The 23,740-nt window shown below is 30.4% G+C and overlaps 1 protein-coding gene across 1 annotated transcript; it reads left to right on the top strand.

Annotated features, from left to right (window-relative positions):
* The first annotated feature begins 86 nt into the window (after positions 1-86).
* On the top strand, positions 87-23,238 carry LOC111027541 (lysosomal alpha-mannosidase-like). The gene is made up of 17 exons (XM_022305938.1): positions 87-266; positions 3,308-3,410; positions 6,723-6,804; positions 6,925-7,110; positions 7,616-7,821; positions 10,367-10,503; positions 10,586-10,719; positions 12,055-12,274; positions 13,050-13,243; positions 15,800-15,984; positions 16,704-16,918; positions 17,378-17,594; positions 17,684-17,801; positions 18,305-18,575; positions 18,745-18,978; positions 19,064-19,213; positions 22,903-23,238. Exons 1-17 carry the CDS (start codon positions 87-89, stop codon positions 23,098-23,100), a joined length of 3,030 nt encoding a protein of 1,009 aa, XP_022161630.1. The 3' UTR covers positions 23,101-23,238.
* The last annotated feature ends 502 nt before the right edge of the window (positions 23,239-23,740 follow it).

The following is a 23,740-nucleotide window of genomic DNA, read 5'->3' on the forward strand; positions in this document are numbered from 1 at the left end:
GCGGCGGCGGCGGCGAGACGGTACCTATAGTATATTATATTATTATTTTGTGCATCACACATTCAGTTAGACGTCAGTACTCGGTAATGGTCGTGTTGCCCACAGGTATGGCCGTTCGCACCGTAGCGTCCTTTGACCGGTCGCCGTCACGTGTTGTTCGGTACCGGTTCGCCGCCGCCGTGTGCGTCGCGGTTTTCGCGTTATTGGCGAGGACCACGGCCGCAGCAGCAGATGCCGAATCGTCATCCAGCGGATGCGCTCCAAAGGTAAAAAAAAAAAAAAAACCAATAGCTGTAAGAATCGAAAGCCCCTTTCTGCGCCCCCCCCCCCGCACAGTTATCCGGTGGAAACCGGGTGGACGAGAAACGTTCCGCCGTCGTCCTATCGCAAGTGTCTCTGACCCCCTCCCCCCTCGCGCCCCAGACGTGTATGGGATTGGTTTCTCATAATATTGGAGCTCGGATTTATGTGCAATACCAGATTGTAATTAAATGCAATAAAATGTCATTTACAACGAATTTACCAATATTTTCAAAACTAACTCACATTACGTGCTTCTCATGTATTTTAAATCGAATAAAACATTTACTTTTATACCTATTTTAATTATATTTGTTGGGATCGCTTTTTATTAAATTCATTTTGCATTTTTTTCCATCAAACAAAAAATCTCTGATCTTATGAGATTTAAATATCAGGAGTTTAATAATATTTATGACTCGGCACATATTACTACTTTCGTTTAAATATACAACGAGACATATATTTTTCGTGTTTATATGTAATATTTAAAATATCCAATAATATGCATTATAAACTTGACATAATATGGAAAAATATGCAAAACAAAACATAGATAATGACGTGCAAACGTGAGCCAATTCGAGGACTAACTATGTATTAGTTTGGTGGTTGAAATAAGGACCTGCAAAAAACAAAAAAAAAAAAAACGTGATGTCAAATCAAGTCATATAAAATATCCTAATCGAATTTTGTGGTTCACAATCCTTGTCGACGTATCGGGTATTGTAATAAGTCAGCAAGTACAACAGTACGTCACTGCAGCTGTACGTACGTCTTACGTATCAAATATGACGATGACGACGATGATATTATATTACACTGCGTGTAGGGCCGTCATCCATCATTTCACGATAGAAATCAGTCGGAGACTCAAATTTTCGATGAGCCTGTACATTATTTTGCGTGTTACGTGTAAGTATGGATACGTGTGTGAGTGCGCGTGTGTCATTATTGTTATTATACGGAGTGTGTGCGGTCTGCGATGCGACCTATAAGAGTGCAGCGTAATCGCCTGAAAAGGACGTGTCTCTTTTATGAACCAATTGAATACTATTACTATATGCACGTTACACTATATAAATATTAAAATATAAATATATATAAATGTATATATATATATATATATATATATATATGTATATGACATGCGAGTAATGCGTGTACACTGTGGTGCTTGTAATATATATATATATATATATGTGTGTGTGTGTAGACCGAGCAATAAAAAGCAATTGGTACAAACGTACAACATTACGCACGCCGGCGAGCAAAATAATAATAAAAAATAAACGCGAACTAGTATACACGAAAAGTTTTTGTAATTTTTATCGGAATAACTCGACGTGGAATGCGGCCTTTGACCGCGCGTCTGTGACGTTTTACGTTTTCATGTATACCAAAGGTCCTATAGGTAATAATAAATTATATATTGTCGTGCACACACACGTGTACACGACGCACACAGACGATTACATATGTATTATTTGATACTTATATATAATATTTGTTTTAAATTACACGAACGTGCGAGTCGACTGAGAGTGTACAACGGTAGGTATAATAGTCGACGTCGACGAATAATAATATTATTATGTTGTACTATCCATGAATCATCGTCTCGTTGTGCAGGTCATCGATTTGAATCCATTAGAATAATATTACAAAATCAATGATAGCGGGCTGCAGTCGTGTAATAATATACTGTAATAATTATTTACCTATATATGGTTAATTATTACGTAGTAGTTTTAAAACTATTTTGGGTACCTTCTACCAAACCAAGACCAAAAAAATAAAATAAATGTATTTATATTATTACGTCCTATACTATTGACATCCGTCACACGATAACGGTGACCATAAGGAGTGTATAGCTGGTAAGTGGTAATACGCCGCAACTCTAAACCCGTGTAGGTATATATTAAAATAGATATAATATTATACTTAGGTATGTAATTAAAAAACAATATTATCTTTCCCATCTATAACATATACCTAAGTGTTTCTTGTTTTAAAATGCACTTCAAATGATTATGGTATATTATTTATATTATACTATATTATATTATTATACTGGGTGGACCGGTGACCGGTGGTGACCCAGCGGTACTGGTAACTAACCTGTTGCACTGGTATATATCATTCCCCGGCTGATTAACGACTACCAGGCCTAATAAAAGTACATAAGACGTACGTAAAGATGTTCTTCCCGTTTGTTATCGTTGGGACGTAGGTATATATACCTCCTCAATAATTATTGCACATGGGCTACATGGATTAATATTATCATCACGTCTTAAAGGTTATCGGGTTGGCATTGACCTTGGATAAGTGAATTTTTTCTATGCGTACCCGCTGATTTTTTTTTTTTTTAAAAAACTCCGAATTTACGCTTTAAAACGCATTTGACGATGCCGATAGTTGAATTTTCGAAACAACCGCTGTTCGTTAAAAGTCGGTGCAATGCCTTTCTGCATTTATTATTATACTATTATATGTGGACAGTTGAAAATTGTATCACAAACTAATATTATCAAGTCAAGAACAAATGTGTATTGGCAAAATATGTAATAACCAATGGTATATATTTCATTAATTATCGTGTTTCTTGACTTTCGGTGTAAATACGTCATGATATAGAACATAATACTTCAATCATTATCGACAAAATTCATGATAATAATATAATATATATACTGTTCAAAGAGAATAGATTTTCAAAATTAAGAAATCTGTTGATACTTAAATCGAAAAATTAACCAAGTCAAATAAATACACTTTGTATTTTGTATAAATCATCAAAATGTATTAATAGTCTTAGAGAAACACGTGAAAAAATATGTTTGAATGCGTATATTTTGTCGCAAATACTCGCATTATAATATTATTGAACACGGCTCGAAAAACTTTATTTGAATTTACAACAATATGTATTAATAGTTATTGTCGTCGATACGATTAAGATGTTTTGTATTAAAATTAATTCGTGACTTTATTGTTTTAGTCATGCAACGCAATCGATCCGAACAAGTTAAACGTCCACCTGATTGCTCACACACACGATGACGTGGGATGGCTAAAAACTGTGGATCAGTATTATTATGGCAGTTGGTATTCTTTTAAATTAATCCATTAGTACTAATCTTACAATTATAAGACTATTAAAACACCTTTTTGAATATTATTTGTTGTATTTTGTGCATTTAATTTAAAACAATCAACAGATACTTAGTGTTTAGAATCAGAAAAATCTATAAAAACAAAAGCTTATATTAAAATAGTAAAAAAATAATGCATAAAATTGCTTTTATGTTTATTATTTTAATGTTTACCAAAAACACTGAATCGTCATTGTTTTAAAAAGATATATATATATATATATATATATATATTTTTTTTTTAATTTGAAATGAATTGTACTAATATTTTCCATTTATTATGTTAATGTTAAATGTAAAAAACTGATAATCACATTATCATTAAGCACTATTTGAATTGGCAAATAAACTGTTAACCTCGAAGTAAATGATAATTCAGTATTTTTAATGCCCATTTAGCAGTTAGATTTGAATATCACCGAAATAAAACGAAATAATCAAGTTTTTGGGTTCAAAGTTAATTAATCAAGATTATTTAATATTTTAATTAAGAACAAATAATTCATATAAGATTTTGCCCATTCCATGATGGTTACGACTGTTACGAGTTACCAGTTTTAATTAACATTATTTCAAAAGTATAACCGCATTGAGTTTTTAGTTAAATGTTTTTAGATTTTAAAAATTGTATTTAATTTATTCATCCCAATTCTATGGCATAATAATATTATTATAAAATGTTGTATTTTTCAATTGTATAAAGTTAGTATTAATATTATTATAATTCAAAGTTGGATTCACTTTAGAAATGTATGTAAATACTAACAAAAATATAGTCCTATAATATTATTCATCAGCTACCTTCTAACTACACATCATTTAATAATAATAGGTGTTCGTAATAATAATTATGTTATTACTCATATTATGACATATTTTTAATTAGACAATTCGAATTAAAAATCTCACACAGTTAACGTAATTAGTTGTTAATCAGATGTTATATAATTTTTTTTTTAAATATTTGAATTGATTATTTTTTACGCAGTACCTATGTTATGTAATATTAAGACGTTTTGTTATTTTAATAACACATTTAGGTTAATGTATTTTTAAAATGAGATTTGAGAAAATTACTTTTGTTCGGTAAACTAATAATAATATGTCATACTGCAATAACCACGTGACGTTTTTTTACATTTTTAATTTCCCTAAGTGTTTTAACGTTGAACTTCTCGAGAGCAAGTTGTACGTCTTGAAAGTAAATCAACATGGTAATTTGTACAAAATTAATTTTCCTTTGACTTAATCCTTAAAATAGCGAAAAAACTTATCTAATCGTACCTATATATAATGCAATTCATTCGTCGTTTGTAATCTAATTTCAGTAATAGTTGATACGTACGTTTCATAACTAACTGGTCCAACTATCAAACAAGGCCGTTATGCCTAAAACCTCGACCGTTTTTTTCACATTCGACGTGTGAGCTGTTATAATAATGTAATATTTATAGCTTACAAATCTAAAAATAATTTGGTGATGTATATTTTTACCAAGAATATTTTTATTATTTTATGATATGAAATTGCTCAATTTAAAAGAATAATAATAAGTATTATTATCTATACTTTGGCGTTTAGATAAAAATGTATTTGATTTACGTGACAAGATTAACTGTAATATTTTAATTGTAAAGTGTTGTTTTTATTTTAAATACCTTAAAAAATAATTATTGTTAGTTCAAGATATTTTAAATTTTGAGCAAAGTGGGGAATGCGTATTATTGGTTGTCGATGAGGTTGTTTTTTTGGACACAAATTAGTAAAAAAGGTTCAAAAATTTTGTAATATAGCTATGGGAACAACGCTGTTGACGAAATGTAGTCATAGTCGATCTTTGAATACAATCGTTATTTACCACTGTTTTAAAATTATAGAATCAATGCACCACATCTTATACTATTCCGAGGTGCAAGTCTAGCTAGAAAAATTAATATGACAGCCTTAGGTATTCACATCCTGGCCAGGTTTTAAGTCTTAATTAAGGAATTTATGCGGACGGATTTATCTCGTTTTTAATTTTTTGGATCACTTATGAAATATAATAAAGATGTTTTATTCCAATTAAATACATTTTCATTGATTTTTTAGTTAAATATTTTGAGTTAAAAATGTTTAAAAAAAGTTTGGTATTTCTACCATTCCAAGGCGCAAGCGTAGCTTAGAAACCGCGAAAACACCGTTGACGAAAGTTAAATAAAATTTTAATTTGGTAAATAGTTATCCTATAGGAAGTTAGGTAGAGTTTTCCCAGAGTCGTTTTTTGATGAATGCGATAATTGTATACCATTATTTTAAAATTTATAATATCAATGCATCACATCTTGTACTTTTCCAATGTATAATCGTAATGAACGATTATGAGAGCCCTTGGCATTTTCATCCTGGCCAGATTCAACCTAAGTTAAAACTATGGAATTTGTCTAGACGGATTTATCTCACTTGAATTTTTTTGATAATTTATGAAATATTGTTTTTATAGGTACCTACTTGCATTCTTCCAATTAAAATTGTTTTTTATTTTATTAAAATTATTTACAGTCTATGGAATATAATTAGTAGGTATAATAAGAAAATTTGATAGTTAATGAATAATAATGGTTAGTGATAGGAGATTATCATTTATGCGCATTGGGCAGGCACTCAGCAGTGTCACCCGACCTTGTGCCATTGAATATTTAATTAAATATTTTGAGTTAAAAATGTAAAAATAAAGTTTGGTCATATACAGTTGGTTTATTTATAAACTATCATAATAGGTGTTTATTTAGGAACTATATATACGAGTATTTATATACTTATCTATTCGGTAGGTGTATTAACCCACTTTGCAATTAAATCTGGACGATTTCACATACGAATTACGAATATATTATAATACAATAAAGACTACAGCATTTACTAACTATAGTAAATACTAAAATACCTAATAATTTGCATATAGATATAGATATACCATATTATAAGTATTATTCCAACGCATCTATTGTATTTATTGTAAAATAATGGCGACCACTAACTCCCGAAAATACTAACAATTAAATCCATACTGAATACATTAAACCCGAAATCGATTGTATCGTGTAAAATATTTGTGCCCGTATAAAATTAAAACTGTAGCTTTAACTGTATAAATAGGAAGTTGATTTTATAATTTTATAAAATGTTTGTAGAATTTATCCGTTAAAACAATTAAAATGGTATTTGTAATTTTTGTCTTATGAAATTCTATTTGCTTGTTTTTTTTTTTTTTTTGACAAGGTAACAAGGCGCACGCACCTTACGGCGTTCAATACATCTTGGACTCCGTCGTTTCCGAACTATTGAAAAACAAAAACCGAAAGTAAAAACGGTTTTTTAAAATTGTATTTACAATATGTACATTTACTCTGAATCGACCTGAAACGGATTCGTTTGAGTGTGTAATAATATTATATTTATGTACAATTATGTTTCTCGTCAGATTCGTCTTTGTGGAAACCGCGTTTCTGTGGCGTTGGTGGGAAGAGCAGGACGAGTGGAACCGGAACAGCTTAAAGACGCTAGTGCACGAAGGTCGGTTACAACTGTTGCACGGAGGATGGGTGATGAGCGACGAGGCGGTGCCTCATTATTCAACCCTTATCGATCAGATGACTTTGGGCCTTAAGTAAGCGTGAATAATACGTCTGTGGCTGCGGTGAATATTGAGTTTCACAGCTGAATATTATATAATATAGCTATACCTATACAATACAGTGTAAATGCTGTCCTCTGGTGCGTTTAAATAACGATTTGTCGTGTATGGGGCTGTTGAGCAGAGGGTTGCCGAACTAATTGTTACTCCCGGAAAGATGGCGTATTTGAGTATCAATATATCCTATTATATACAGGGCGATTCACCAAGCATGCTCCCCCCTTTTCAGTTAATTGATTAAATCAATTAATTTTTTATATTTTAATTTAATTATTATTTTTTTTGGAATTTTTAAATAATACTTTAAAAGATCGATTTTCAAATTCTCAAGTTTTTTTTTACTACTATGCAAGCGTGTTACCTTGTCTATAACAATGTCTGTGTGCGTTCATAACATACGCTTTTAAAAATAATTTAATACCATCACACGGTGTACTCGATAATATTTCATATTTTACATTATTGTCTTGTACTTCAGGTTCTTAAACGACACGTTTGGAGAGTGTGCTCGGCCTCGGGTGGCTTGGCAAATTGATCCATTTGGTCATTCGAGCGAAGTGGCCGCTGAGTTTGCCGAAATGGGTTTTGACGGATTGATTTTGGGCCGTATCGATCACGAGGACATTGCTCTGAGAAAACAACAGAAGACAATGGAAATGGTGTGGAGACCGGACGTCAACATGGGTTAGTGTACGACCTATATTATAATATTTTATATCATTTAATATTTATGATGGTGATATTTTATTTTATATTTATTTAGTTATTTATCAGAATTAGACTGGTTATAATATAATTTTCACTAAGTCCCGAAATGTGTCAACAATATATAACAGTTAAAGAAAATTCGGTTACACGGCATCTTTTATAAATTTGACTTGAAAAAAAAACATATTTTACTATTTTATATTTGAGTAATGCGATGATACTACATTGTTATTAAGAAAACAATAACTTTTTCTTTTGCATCTTGAATTTGTATCTATACGACCACTCTGATATAGATTAATACGTTATCACGAAGCAAATAATTTAATATAATTATATTTGTTTTTTTAATGTCAATAAAAGATTAAATAAAGTTTTATTCTTTAATTATAGAGATTAGCGATTACACATCATAGGTATATTATTTATATTATTTTATTTTATGATAACGATTTTATGTTATATAATAATAATATTATAATAACTATGCATTTAATCATTCTTTAATACCATATTATTGTGTGCACAGCACTTATAGCATATAGACCTACCTACGTAGGATTTCGAAAATTCTCAGGTGAATCAGCATTATTATAAAATACATTTTCGATATTTTTTTCTTCAGGAGTCGAATTACCAAACTCTCGAAAGCTTTTCATGTTTTTTTTTAGAAATTAATTTGATCACAGTTTTGCGATATATTTCTCCTTTATAATACATATTATTATTTTATCATTATACAAGGTATAACAGAAAAACCTGGCGAATTAAATGACTTTTGTTCTAAATATATTATTTTTTATATAATATATATAATTTATAGATTCTTACGCTATCAGTTGATTATAACAGATTAGTTAACACTAAAGCAAATTTTTTAATCTAATTTCTAACAAACTCTGATGGTAAAAATATTAACTTAAGTCAATTAGTTAATTATTTAATTTTTTTTAAATATTAATACATTTTTTTGAAGTAAATTAATTTGAATCATAATAACTTTTTCATAATATTTTTCAGGGGGATTTCTGACTTACGTTTAATTTTTAAATTGAAATTTTTTCATACATTTAAGTAAGTTAGACTAGGTTAGGGTGAGTTAGATTTTTTACTAGTATTTATTTTTTATTTTTATTTGCCGGGTCTTTTTGTTACATCCTGTGCACTATAATAACTATAGTCGTAAGCAAATCTCGGGGCATATCCGGACTACCCCCCTGTGGCCACGGCCATCTGTAAATTTATTGTAAGCCGACATTGAGCGTGAGGTATGTGAATATACACCAGTTTGGCTGAGGAAGTTATATCCCTGCCATGACAGTTCCATCAAAGTATATATTTGTTTAAATAAACGATGCTGCTTGGGGCCATGCCATGTGCACAACGGTTCGGCTCCCATGTAGTGATGTAATACGAAAAAAAAGTCGTAAGCAAATCAATGACATATTTCATTGATTTGTTTGTTATTCTTTGACGAATGCGTGTAATTCGAACCCACAGACTTTTAAAATGTAGAATAATAAAATGTTATTCAGTACGACATAATTTCACCAAAAATCTCCAAAATACATTACAGACATTGTGGAAGTACCGATTAAGTGTATTTTATTGTATTGTTTTGTCTACGAAACTTGTATATCGGATCCAGGTTAATTAACGGTCACTTGCTGAGTGCCCATCTTTTATTAACAATTAATTTTGGTTTTTTCCAAGACGAATTAAATTTAATACGTTTGCCCACGTATGAGTACATTGTTCAACGGTTCGAACTACTTTTTTTTTGTCCCATGTTAAGGAAAACTATTTTGTTCCATTTCTTGCCTTCATACAGATTTAAAGTTTAGATGCGTTTTTGTAACAATAATAATATCATCCAAACAAATAATCCAAATCAGTTGGCCATTTATAAACTTCAATCGACACATTAGAACTTTTCGGACACACAACATATATGTTTTCATACTCGTTTTTTATAGTAAAAGTTTTAGGATTATTTCGATTTGATGATTTTATAAAGAATATCGGTTTACACAAGTGTACGTATATAAAAACGTTGAAAGCATTATAAAAATATTACCCATCCGTGTTCAAAATTCAGACAAAATATTTCGTGAGACACAGCTCTCTAAGCTATCTAATAAACAAACTAGATAAATATTTCAATATTGAAGTCAATATTTTACTAAATTATACACAATGGATAATTCAATAAATCTTATTAGTTATTATTACTTAATTATTAAACAATTTAATACAGAAAATTTGTATATTAATAAAGAACACATTTTATACAAAAAATATTCTTTTGCGTTACTCCCCACTTTAAAGTTCTCGCAATTGTAAATTATTTTTAAAAAGTTATAATATAAATACTTTTTTTATGCTTTATGTCGAATTAAAACACAACTAAACAATTATTATTAAGCTCCTTAAAATATTTATCAAGTGTATTAGTGTATTATATATTTGCAATTTGCAATTTGATAAATTAAATGTACAATACTATTATAAATCTCCGTAGGCCAAGGTGGCGAGTTATTTACAAGCGTTTTGTACAATCTATACGTCGCCCCCGAAGGATTTTGTTTCGATGCATTTTGCAATGATGATCCTATTTTGGACAACCCGAAACTCCACGGATACAACGTCAACGCAAAAGTAATAATTACACATAATAGGTGTATATGTTGTCTGTGTATTGATAATTAATGAGTTGAATTATATTTTATTTCTCTGGAAGGTAGAAAACTTTGCAAATCACGTCCAGAGATACGCTTCGGCATTCAAAACGAACAACATCATGATGACCATGGGCGGTGATTTCTCTTATTCAGTAGCATCGTCATGGTTCAGAAATATGGACAAATTAATCAAGTATAGTAATTTTTTTGAACACACAAGCGATGTCGGTTTTAACTTGGACGCATGTTATAGAATATTACGTCATAGACTGCGACGTACAGAGTGTAATAGAATAATCTGATAAATAAAAATAAAAATTGATATTAAGACAATAATTATGAAAATTATATGGATAATAAATAATTTAAGAAAAACATTCATGTCGAGAAATTCCCAAAAAGATTATTTTGAAAAAAATCATTGCGTAAATGAATTTACTTTACTCTACTACTTGACGTAAATAAACGTTTTTAAAATCAACATTTGTCTAAAAACTAAATTTACAAATTGGCTGTATCTCGAGCGTCTAAATAAAATATGCATACACAAAAAAATAATGGAATATTGATCAAAACAAAAGTTATTTAGTTTGTCAGATCTTTTTGTTAGTTACAACTCGTATACCTATACAGCAGGTGATTCAACGAGCATGCTCAATTATGTTTTGTTTACATTTCAGTAACACAAAGAATATTTAAACACACTCAAAGGCCATCTTTTAAAATTTTGGAGATTTGTTTTACTACCTAAGGAATGTATTGTGGCGATCTGTTTTTCAACCCCCCTTTCTACTGTAAATTATCCAGTGAATAATTTTATTTTTAAACACGCCAGTTACTCAAAATCTAAACTAAACGAATAGTTTCTTAGTTATTTTACTTTAAATATACTCAGAATTGTAGGTCCTATGAAGATCACGAGTTTGGAAGATAATATGGCAATTATATGGCGATTTTAACGTTTTCATGACATATATCAATAAATTAACATTTATAATTTGAGAAAATGGTCCAAGCAAATCAAATTATTAGATCCAATGTTAAATCTGTTTTATATTCTTGTAAAACTATTTTCAAGAACGTAATAAAAACATTTTAACAACTACCTAAGAAATTATTCGTTGGAATTATGAATTTTCAAAATTTTAAATTTTCTGTTATTAATGTTATTATCAATTGTTAACAATTTATTCAGGGTGATTCGCCAAACATAATAGCCCCGATTTTCACTTTTGATAATGAATTCATATTCTGATTTTTGTAGTTTTTAAACGGTGTATAATTTTTTTTTTTAATTATAAAAATCAAAATAATATGAATAAATTCGTCATTAAAAGTAAAAATGGGGGTAGAAATTCTTGGTGAATTACCCTGCATAAAACTTTAAAAAATGATTATAACGATAATAATAGACAACAAATATAGTGTACCGTGTACCTATATATATCTAAATATATCAGCAATATTTTAGATCAACTCGATACCATACGAATTAATTATTTGCGACTCCATATTTTGTTTGTTATAGACACGTGAACTTATTGAAACCTGATTTGAACGTGTTGTATTCGACGCCCGAGTGTTACTTGTCGGCTCTCCAGATGTCCTCCAAAAACATTACTTGGCCACTCAAGGACTCGGATGATTTCTTCCCTTACGCGCACGATGAGCATTCATATTGGACGGGTTACTTCACGTCGAGATCGAATTTGAAGTATATGATTTGCAAGGCCAACAATCTATTACAAGTACATATCTAATATATAGCGAGTATTGGTAATACACAGTGGCATCACAAACATATTTTTTCCGGGCAATTTCCCCAAAAGATTTTTGATGGGTGGGCGATTTTGTATGGGTGTGAAAATAATTTTATATTTTAGATAAGTTGATTTTAATCGACTCATAAATAGAAACTCTGCCGGTTCTCGTTCCTATATTTGAAAAGGAACGCGTTCCAAGCTTTGTTCTTTTCTAACACTGCAATGGTTATATTTTACTGATTTACTATAAGAGTCAGCAAATATTATCTAATAAAACGCATGTTGTATGCAATAAAGGAACTGAAAAAATAATAGTATATGATTCTACACGCGTATGTGGTATTTATTATTGGAAGTTATAGGTTACATTAATGTAAATTGATAAGTATTATAAAATAATATCAATATTTATTTTGTGATAAAGAAAATATAACTCGAATTTGGCAGGGTTTAATTTAATTTGTAGGTGGATGTTGGCGGGTGGCTTCAATATTTTCTATATTATGGATAAAGGGTTTGTGACGCCACTGGCCAACATGTGATGTCACGAACCGATAGATTCATAGTCGGAAATCCATTAAAATATCAGTGAGGGACCAACATTTTTAACTCTCAATGGAAGGCTTTTTGGTTTTTGAAGGGGACTAATGGGATATTTAGAGGGGATAAGTTCAAGCCCCCCTCCAGATTTCCATCTATAGATAGATTTGAAACGGAAACGCATTATATTATAACGACCACCTGTGATCACGATAATTAGGCGGTGAAGCAAATCAGTTCGATACTCGGAGGAGAGCTCAACGAGCACGTGCAAACGTTGGCCATCGCCGTCGCGCAGTCACAACACCACGATGCCATCACGGGTACGGAAAAACAGCACGTGTCCGACGACTATGCACTTTACCTAGACGAAGGGATAGGAGAGTCGCAAAAAGTGTTGACAGCCGCTTACAGGTATGTTGTGATGTGTCACAGTTTCTTGTTACATTTTTATGTAGTAAGTTGCTCAATATAATAAACGATTAGGCGTCGACTGACTGGGATGACACACCATCCTAAAATATATTTGGATCAAAACATAATATTCATAATATATACTCAGTTGATGTAGGTACATCATATACATTTTACTTTTATTTTCTATGAATAAAATACCATTTATTCAATTATAACTCCATGTTAACTCAGTGGTTTTTGAAGCTCCTGAATATGATATTAATTATGGTACAAAAAAAAAAAAAAATAATGAATAAAAAAAAATATAAGAGATTGAGGACTGATTGATTTCCGTTAGTTGCTGCTCACCGTTACGTATTTATTTACTAAAGAACATTACGATCATCAATTTGGACGTTTCATTCGATGAAACCAAGTATAAAGTCTTTGAAAAAATTACATTCTATTGTATAAGTTATATTATAAACTAATCCGTAAGACCGTATACCTAAACAACATTGTTGAACAACCCTATTCAACGTAAGCACTAAGCATGTATGGACTATCGACAGAGTGATTACTTCTAATTTACGTATATTATATCTTATTATCATAGTCGACGGGAAAGTAATGAAAATTACATTAGGCGGATACAAGAACCAGTATTGATAGATATTTGTAATAAGAGGATTTGATGCAGACTGTTTTTAAGGAGTTCAATATAGGCAATTTACAAATGTGTATGCATGTGGGTCGTGCAAATGTGTGCGTAGTAGCCAGTAGGTGATCATTAGTGTGAGTGACTTTGTATAAAATATATAGCGGAGTATTCCCGCACGTACATATCAATATTATATAAATGAATAAAAATCTCATCTTAAAGTGTATGGAGTTCAATTTTAAAACAGTGAAAAGGTCGTTTTCAAGTAATTTTTTTGACAAACTCAAACATATTTTCGGAAGTTATATCAGCTGACTAGAATATACAGTACAGTTGGCATAAGATAGTATTGTAGAAAATATAAAAATACTATTTTGGGTAAAAAAAACACAGACAGGACCGTAACCCCATAAGAAAATTATTCAGTGATGTCTAATCCAATAAAATAGGTGTGTTCGTGTGTATAATATGAGTATAATATGACTATTGTATTACTGCTAAATTAACATTCATCGACTAGGTACATTTTATTATCATTTCTCGCTTCTGAATGAGATTAGATTTAAACCGACCGGTATCTAATAAATTTGGTATAGAATGGAATTAAATGTTAATAACTTCAAATTTGTTGTTATAATACTGGGAAAAAAGTAAATCTCGACTTCTCGAAGAAAGTGACATCCGATATCACGGAATAAAATGAAAACAAAAGTCTAGTAAATGTTAGTGGTGGGTGACATGTGCGATATTATTACAATACTTATTGATGTTATAATTTATAGAATTAAAGTGTTTTAATATTGACAAGTAAAAATCAATATTCAATAGCACAAATATTATCAGTCCATACTTGGTATTGTATTTTAGGAACAAGTACGTACATAATATTTAGTTAAAATTAATATCATATTCATCGAGTATTTTGCACCTATTAAAGTTCTCAAATAAACGTTGTTATCGATTTTGTATTTCTCGTGTACAGAATTGATATAAGTTTGTACATATAGGATGAACAATGTAATGTACTAAAATGTATATATAGTTATATGGTTGATCTCGATGAACTAAAATAGTTTCTGATTATAATTTAGCTAAAACGTGCGCCGTGTTGTTAATATTCCGTTCACAAATACACATACTATTCCATTCATTTCTCAATATTTTGTTTTTCTTGTACTTACATTTTGAAATTATTTTACTATAATATTATAATAAATTATAATACTATATATTTTTGTTAATATTTATTTTTATCGTTGCAATGACTTTTTGGGTTATATAAAATATTAATGCAATGAAAACATCATTTGTAGTTTAAATTTCATATTCTGAACCCCAATGCTACATTTAACAAAACGAAAACCATCATTTTATCATCGATAATAATTTAAAGTTTGATTGTTGGTACACTTGTAGAATTTTTTCTAAGCGGCTCAACTTCTTTAAATTTAAAAAGCTCAAAACACTAATCATACAAAATGTATGATTCCAATATTCGATTTGTAAAAGTGTTAGGGACAGTTAGTCAGAAAATTCACAATATAAAATCAAAAATGGGTTTAATTAATAATAAGAAAAAAACCAAGTGAAACGTTATTGCAATCAAGAATTGTATAACGAAAAATTCGAACAAATTATTTTATAATTAATATTTAATTAAAACCAAAACAATATGAAAAATTCGATGCAAAAACCGCGTCCGAGAAAAATCAGTGTGATACGTACATTTACCAGAAATATATACCTAGGTAAAGGTATGTGTAATATGTGTATAGGTATAAAAGGGAGAGATGTAATATATTGGCATGTGTTTCATAAGCTATAACGAATTGGTATGCGTCTACCTATACATTTATAATAATAGTTGTGTTTAAAAGTACACATAATTAATCGTGCCACACCGTGTCTTACAGAAAATGGTTTGGAAAAGACTTTCCCGAACAGCAGTATTGCAAGATGCTCAATATCAGCGAGTGTGATATTTCAGAGAACAATTCCAAATTCGTGATCACCCTGTACAACCCATTGTCCCGTGCCGTTACCACGCCAGTCCGCATTCCCGTGAAGTACGCTGATTACAAAGTTACCGGTCCGAATGGTAAAGACATTTTAATATTTAAACCACTACCTACCTAATGCTACATGAGTCCGAATTCAATTTTGTAACGAAGGACTTTATTTGAGGCACGTTCCTCAGTTTAGAGGGTAGGGGTATTCCGGAGACTGGGGTCTTCCGCTTATAATTTAAGACAAATAATTTAGCGCTGGTTTTAATTCACATTTCGATACCGGTATCCGGTATCCGTTTATTACTGGTTATATGATATTTTCGGTAATTACCAAAATTATCATGTTTTGGTGAATACCAACCGTACCTCAGTAATCAAAATTTTTGATGAATTTATAAATGTTCCAAGTTACAACCCAAGAAAATCTTACATCTACTTTAAAAGTTATGTTTATAATTATTATGATTATATATATTATTTGAGTTATAAGTCTCCCCTATATTTTCGGTAATTCTCGAATCAAGGTATATACTGGTATTCTCAAATACCGAAAATACCAGATACCGTTATTTTTGAAATATTAGTAATTACCGGTGTCCCGAAAATACCGCCGCCAGCTTTAACTTAAATACACTCCATGCAAATCGTTCTCAAAAATTTGAATTATATTTTTTGTAATGGGTCTTAAAATATCAACTATTGTGCTTCATATGTTAATGACGTTCGCCACGCCACTGACAACCGATTATTTTCGCATACCTAAATCATGTATTGTACTTATCATAAGACGATGTGATTGGATTTTCAGGGGCCAACGTGCAGTACGAATTGGTGTTTTTGCCGGGTCAGATTTTCCGACTGGGAGGTCGTACTTCTAACGCCACTCACGAGCTAGTGTTTATTGCCAGCGAAGTGTCTCCATTAGGATTAGTCAACTATCACGTGGAGAGAATTAACGAACCGGAACCACCGCCGAGACCGACGCCACACAATAGCACGGAGGATGTGACGATTGACAACGGGGTAAGACATCACGACAACAATAATAATGATGATAATAAAATATATTATTTTTAAAATTATACTAAAACTATAATATTTACGATAGGTAATATCATTATATTGTATCAGGTTTTTTAGGTAGGCTGGGGGATGGCGTCTGGGAGCTCAACTAGTTTTGATTGTTCAGGGCTTATAAATATTGTTTGAATGGTTGTATTAACAGCCAGCAGACTAAATCCATATTGAAATACTGAAATCTTGTTAATAATTTTATAAATAATATAAAATCGTACATACACCTCCCACGTAAAAACGCCACTGTTATCAATCATTATTATTATTTTATGCTCGTTCTATGTCCTACATAATATAAGTACACAACAAATAAGTAATAATAATAATATGTATATTATTGTATAATTATACCGTCGTACCGTTTTAAAAAAAAATTGTATTTCTTCCGATTTTACGAATTCGTAGAAATTGAAAATAGGTTTTAACGGGACCAGTGGACTAGTGCAGTGGATAGAGAAAAATGGCACGAGACATCAATTGCAGCAAAATTTCTTTTTCTACGAGTCGATGAAAGGTTATAATTTCAACGCCGATAACCGTGCCAGCGGGGCTTACATCTTTAGGCCCACTAAAAACCAACCGACAGTCATATCGGAAAAAATCAATTTGACGATATACCGAGGTATATGATTCAGTAGTTATTGGTTAAATCTCACAGCTGAGTCTATTTAACAATAATTTATGCGCTACACAGAGATATAATTTTTTCAGGCAAAAATGTGCACGAAGTACACCAGTCTTTCAGTTCTTGGCTTAGTCAAGTAGTCAGAATTTATGACCAACAAGAATCAATTGAATTCGAATGGCTCGTCGGGCCCATACCTATTATGTGAGTATAGAAAAAAATATAGGTACCTACGTCCTACATATTTATGTATATAATAACTTTGTGTAAAATAATATATTATTATTATATTAAGTGCGTAATTATGCATAATATTATATAATTTTAATTCATAATCATAGGTTAGGTTATTTATATAATACAAAATAAAATACAAATACAAATTAATCGTACATAATATTATGATTACGAACCTCTCAAAAAAGCGAAGCTTTAGCTTGGAGTAGGTCAGTATAGATGAGTTCAGAACAAGAAAAAACTAAAGTAGTGTTATAAAATATGAATTACTATTTTAAGCATTGATCTTTGATATTTTATTAATTGATAGCATACACGTGATTGTGCACTAAATGAAGAAACAAAATTTAAAGTTCTATTTACAACATTATTAGTGCATAAGTTTATGAGACTTTATATTATGACATTATTATTTATTAATATATTCTTCTCGGTGAAATGTCATGAAATGATCGTTTGGTTGTATATAGGGAATGGATCGGAAAAGAAGTCATAACTAAGTACACAACTAAAATAGCATCGAATGGAACGTTTTATACGGATTCCAACGGAAGAAGGTGGATCAAAAGGAAACGGAATCAACGTTCTTCTTGGAATTTAACTCTTACCGAACCTGTTTCGTCTAATTATTATCCAATCACTTCCAGCATAGCAATCAGGGACGGAATTCACCAGGCTACAGTAATAACCGATCGACCACAGGGTGGTACTAGCATCGAGGATGGCACATTGGAACTTATGGTAAGGGCAAGTCCCCCCCCCCAACAAATCTTCACCTATTGAGCCTGCGGTTGAATCTCACATATTTATCGAGTATTCGCGGATTCCACATATTTTCAAATGTCCATTTTTAACACCTCGATGATCGTACACATCATCAGCTGTTCAAATAACCGTTCTTATGTTGCAGCTTCACCGTCGACTCTTGTACGATGACAGCCAAGGAGTTAGTGAACCATTGGACGAGAATCAATACGGCGAAGGTATGGTGTCTAGGGGAAAACACATATTACACTTTAACGAGTTGGATAAGGCTGCCAAAGCTCACAGGTTGTCAGCACTTCATACAGCCATGCAACCTGTTGTCACATTGGCTCCAACTCATATGGGAAGTAACGAATGGGTTTCAAAGTTCAGCGCAACGGTAAGATCGGTTGGCATTAGCAAATAATGCATTTAAAATGTCTCTCTTCACTTACCTATCTAACACCCGCGTTTGGCGTCTGCAGTACAAATTGTTGAACAATTCGTTACCATTAAACATACATCTTCTGACTTTGGAACACTGGAGGAAAGACCAAGTTTTGTTGAGGATTGAACATATATTCGAGAAAGACGAAGATAGATTTTTGTCTCTGCCTGAAACCGTTCATCTTCAAGTAAGTACCTACCAAACTGGTCGTGTCAAATATAATATTTTCTGAACAGGATATACATTTTTTTAAATAATTTCTATTGAAGCGTATTATTTATTGGTGATCTTTATTGACGAAAAATTTGATTGATTCAAATGACTTACAAACGTTAAATTAAAAAAATAATAACGTATACATTTTTTTAAGGAACACATCATATTTTTTTGATGATAATATTTTCATAATTAGCCACTGTTGCATTGAGTTTAGAATAGAATATAGATTATATTATTAAATTAATAATGGTACACTGTTCCTTCATTGTGTTTATTTCATCGCGTTAAGGGTACATATTATGAAAAAAAACTCGAGAAAGAAAAATCAAATTGAATACAATGTTTGAGTAATTTTGCTTAAGAAATATACAGTTGTAAGTTTGAAACTGTCTGCAGTACTTACCTACTGCTTTTTATTACGAAATGTATTTAAAAACATTCATTTTTATTTCTTTCAGATATTATGCATATAAAAACAAATTTAAATTAAAAATAATTAAGTTGCTCATGGAAATCATACTTCGATCCTTAAATTACTGTTCACTCCGTATACAGACAATCATAAGTTTACTACCTATATACCTGCAGTTTGTATGACTGACTTTTTTCAATTTAATATATTATTAAATTATATTATCAACTTCCAGTAAGCTCTAGCATACAATTATTTCGGCACTTTCTGTACGACTGAGTCCTTAAATCATGCTTCTCAGTAAAATTTATACAACGCAGTATTGAAATAATTAAGAAATCGATATTTTTTTTTATCCTGCTCCAGAGACGCGTTCTTTCAACAATAAAATCAATTGTTGTCATTTACCTGAGACGTAGTCTTTTAAAGCTTTCACCACCACGGTGTGTAATGATTTATTTTCTCTTGTATACATTTTACCCATCAAAATATTAACAAAAAAAAATCGATACTTAATTACATTTTCTAGGTTTAATGAAAATATAAATATAGTTGATAGTCTGTAACAAATTCAAATTTTATTTGTACAAAAAGTAAACTTATACAATATACACGTTGTTCCGGTGCACTAATGAGTAATGATATTAATATATTCTTAGCAATAAGAATCCCAGTTAGCAACATGTAAGATTTGGTTCCATAGTTTAGTTTTTTAGAACAACCGACTTGACTGTATTAATTAAAATAGCCGAGCTCGTATAATATTTTGGGGGTTATGAAAAGGATTACGTTTTATAATTACCCTGAAGATAAAAACGATCAAAGCGAGAAATTAATGAGAAAAATAAAACCAAACGAAAAAAAGATAAGACGGTCAGAAAAGTCAGTCATGACATATATATATATATACAAATATAGTTTATGATTCACTAATATAATAATATTTTGGTATTTGTTATGTACAATTTCTTGATGAAAGACAAATTATTCTAAACAATTTTAACAAGTCAACTAACTGGTTACCTGTGGGAAAAATTGAAGATGATTTTGAAACAGCCAAATGAGATAAATAACTGTTTATAAAAACGTACATACACACACGCATATATTATACTAATCAGGTTTATTATTAAATTCATACTCAATTTATCGATTTCAGTTTCTCAATGATGAGCTACATTAATCGAATAAACAGCAAAGAGACTTCCATGATTTTTTTTTAGTTCTTTGATATTTTCAGATACGTCAGAGGTTCCTAACCTTTTTTGACTAACGGCACACAAAAGTATTTTTCAAAAATCCGGAGACACCCTTTAGTCTTATATTAATATTCATATAGTTATACAAAAATAAACTATAAATGTAGTGTAATTCCGCGGTCCAGTAAAATGTGTAAGTTAATGAAAGAAAGTTAACTTGAGCTATTAGTTAAGTTAAGCCAACGTTCAGAACGTTAAATTATTATGATTAATAGTAACTAAATAATTTATTTAACTTTAAATTTAAAGCTATATGCAAATGTATAGCAATAATACGAAAAAAATTAAATTGTCTACCACCAAGTTAATCATTCGTGATTGTGCAACTTTTAAATATAATATTCATCATTTTGTTAAAAGTTAATTTGACTAATTTTTCACTGCATATTGCCGTGGTTTCAGAAATTTTAATGGTTTGTGTTTACTAAATCAATAAATAACGCAATATTTATTAGTGTATTTTTATTTAAAACGGTCTTCTACAGCCGCTGTAGTGTAGCATGAAAAAATATTAAATTAATTTTAAAGTTTAACAAAGTTTATAGATTTGTACTAACATGAATTTAACTTAACGCGTATACCTACTTATTGTTTTTGAAATTAAATTTAAAAAAAGATTAATTTATTTTTTCTTGTGTTAAGTGTTGTTAGTATCAACGTAGTATTATAGAATTAATCAAATAAGTTTAAACTATAGGTAGCTTAATACATTTTCTATACATACGTAAATAAGTTGCAAATTTGTTGTACATTTTATTATGTGAATTACGATGTATTTATATTACATATGAAAAATTTTTATAGAAAAATCAGTGTGTTTGTCAGTATTCTCTGTAAATGGTAGTTAAATCTGTTGCCACTGCCTACAGACCTTATGATTATTGACATATTATATACCTACATCGTTATTATGCGCTGGGCATTTTAATTAATTTGGTTGTAGCACTCTAATTTTACCTATTACTTAGTAACTTAAAATTATATAAGCCATCTATAATTATTAATTACTATACTCTTATAATCATTTATAATTACCATATACTTAAAACTTATATCCAATATTCATAGTTAACTAGGTAGGTATACATTCAAGGTATGTATTTTGGTACAATATGATCATTTTGGTTAATACAGAGATAATCCAATCAAATATTAAAAAAATATTTTGATAAAGACTCAAGCGATATCATCCAAAATGCTTGTACAACTAAATTAATGTATACTGTACTACCGGTAAAAAAAATATTCTACAAAATAATTAATATAGTACTTAATATTACCTATCAAAAATAAATAATAATCTTACTTTTAAAACCGAGCACGGATATAATACTATATTTCCATCAAATATTAATCACAATAACTCTTTCGAAATTAATAAAAAAAAAAACTTGACTACCTACTGCAACAACAAAATTTGAACGTGGAACAAATGTATAGGATTAGATGAGGATTTTGGTAATTATTGATAGGTTTAGTGGTATAGCTTTATTTTTATTATTAAACTGCAAGATTTTATTCATAAATACCTATTAGAAATAAAATCCGTACTTATTAATTATAATGATATTTTGATTCTTATATTGATCACTTAATTGAGATAAATGTACTGTAATCATTTAATTACATATCGACTGATAAATTTATAACAATAAATTTGATTTTATTAATTATACTTCAAATATTTGTTTACCCAACTTATGTTTAACACGAATATTTTGTATTTTATATTGTGAACTCATGCCCCTACTCTCCGCCCACATGCCGATGTTCAGTAGAGCCCTATATAATCTTTTCGTAGAACAAAACTGAAAATCCATAATAATGGCCCACGGTATTGTGCAGATAAACATGTGTTAATGTATTGTTCGTTTATTTTACTCCTCAAAAGAGAACCGTTTAGAGATTTTTCATTGACATTTACGCACTTCGACGTTAACTTTTCAAAAACATTAATGTAAATAATTATTTGAAAACGTGTTTCAGCAATTATTTTCGCAGCTGGAGGTGTTGGAGTATAAAGAACTGACGCTAAGCGCAAATTTGGCCAAGGCAGATCTAGATCGTTACCGGTGGAACTATAGCGATAAACCACAACGACCAGAATTGAATGCACCGCTACCAGACAATCTCCTTACACCCATGGCCATTAAAACTTATTTGCTTACGGTGAAACCACGATAATAATATGTACAGATTTGTTTCGAGTTTTATTATTATTATCATTATTATAACCAAAGACAAAGAAAGTGTGAGGAAACTTTAAAAATGTTTTGTCCACACACACACACACACACACACACACACACACACACACACACACACAAGAAAATTCGACATATTATGATAATAATACATAGGCAAAGTAAATATTATGTTTGCCTTGAAAAATGCTATCGTTCGAAATTAAACGTGATAAGTATACGGACAAATAGGTACCATATTATATACAGCCAATAACATATATAATCTTAGTTTCATTATTTATTAGTTTTTATTTACTTAATTTATAAAGAAAAACAATTTAAAGCATACATCCGTTGAGCTGATGAGCGAGGATTGTGAAAAGATTGTTTTTGAAAAAATAATCCAGGATATCTTTTATGAGTTAACTATACCCAATACCCGTGTTTATATACTATTAATGCAGCTATTCTCTTTTTAAAACTCGATACTCCCTTTTATTTTTTAAATACTTAGAGGTAGTTTGTTATTATATTAATTTATTTTATCGAACCATACAGCGCATGAAGTCATCACCACATGCATATATACCATTGTAAATTTAAATTGTGTAGTACACGACTGTATGAGACTAATAATT

The sequence above is a fragment of the Myzus persicae genome, unplaced genomic scaffold (assembly GCF_001856785.1).
Source record: "Myzus persicae strain clone G006 unplaced genomic scaffold, MPER_G0061.0, whole genome shotgun sequence".
Taxonomy (NCBI): Eukaryota; Metazoa; Arthropoda; class Insecta; order Hemiptera; family Aphididae; genus Myzus; species Myzus persicae.

Coding starts and splice junctions, on each gene's coding strand:
- LOC111027541 (XM_022305938.1), top strand. CDS start 87: ATGGTCGTGTTGCCCACAGGTATGGCCGTTCGCACCGTAGCGTCCTTT. Junction 7,822..10,366: donor GAGACCGGACGTCAACATGG/GTTAGTGTACGA, acceptor AAATCTCCGTAG/GCCAAGGTGGCGAGTTATTT. Junction 12,275..13,049: donor AGGCCAACAATCTATTACAA/GTACATATCTAA, acceptor CACGATAATTAG/GCGGTGAAGCAAATCAGTTC.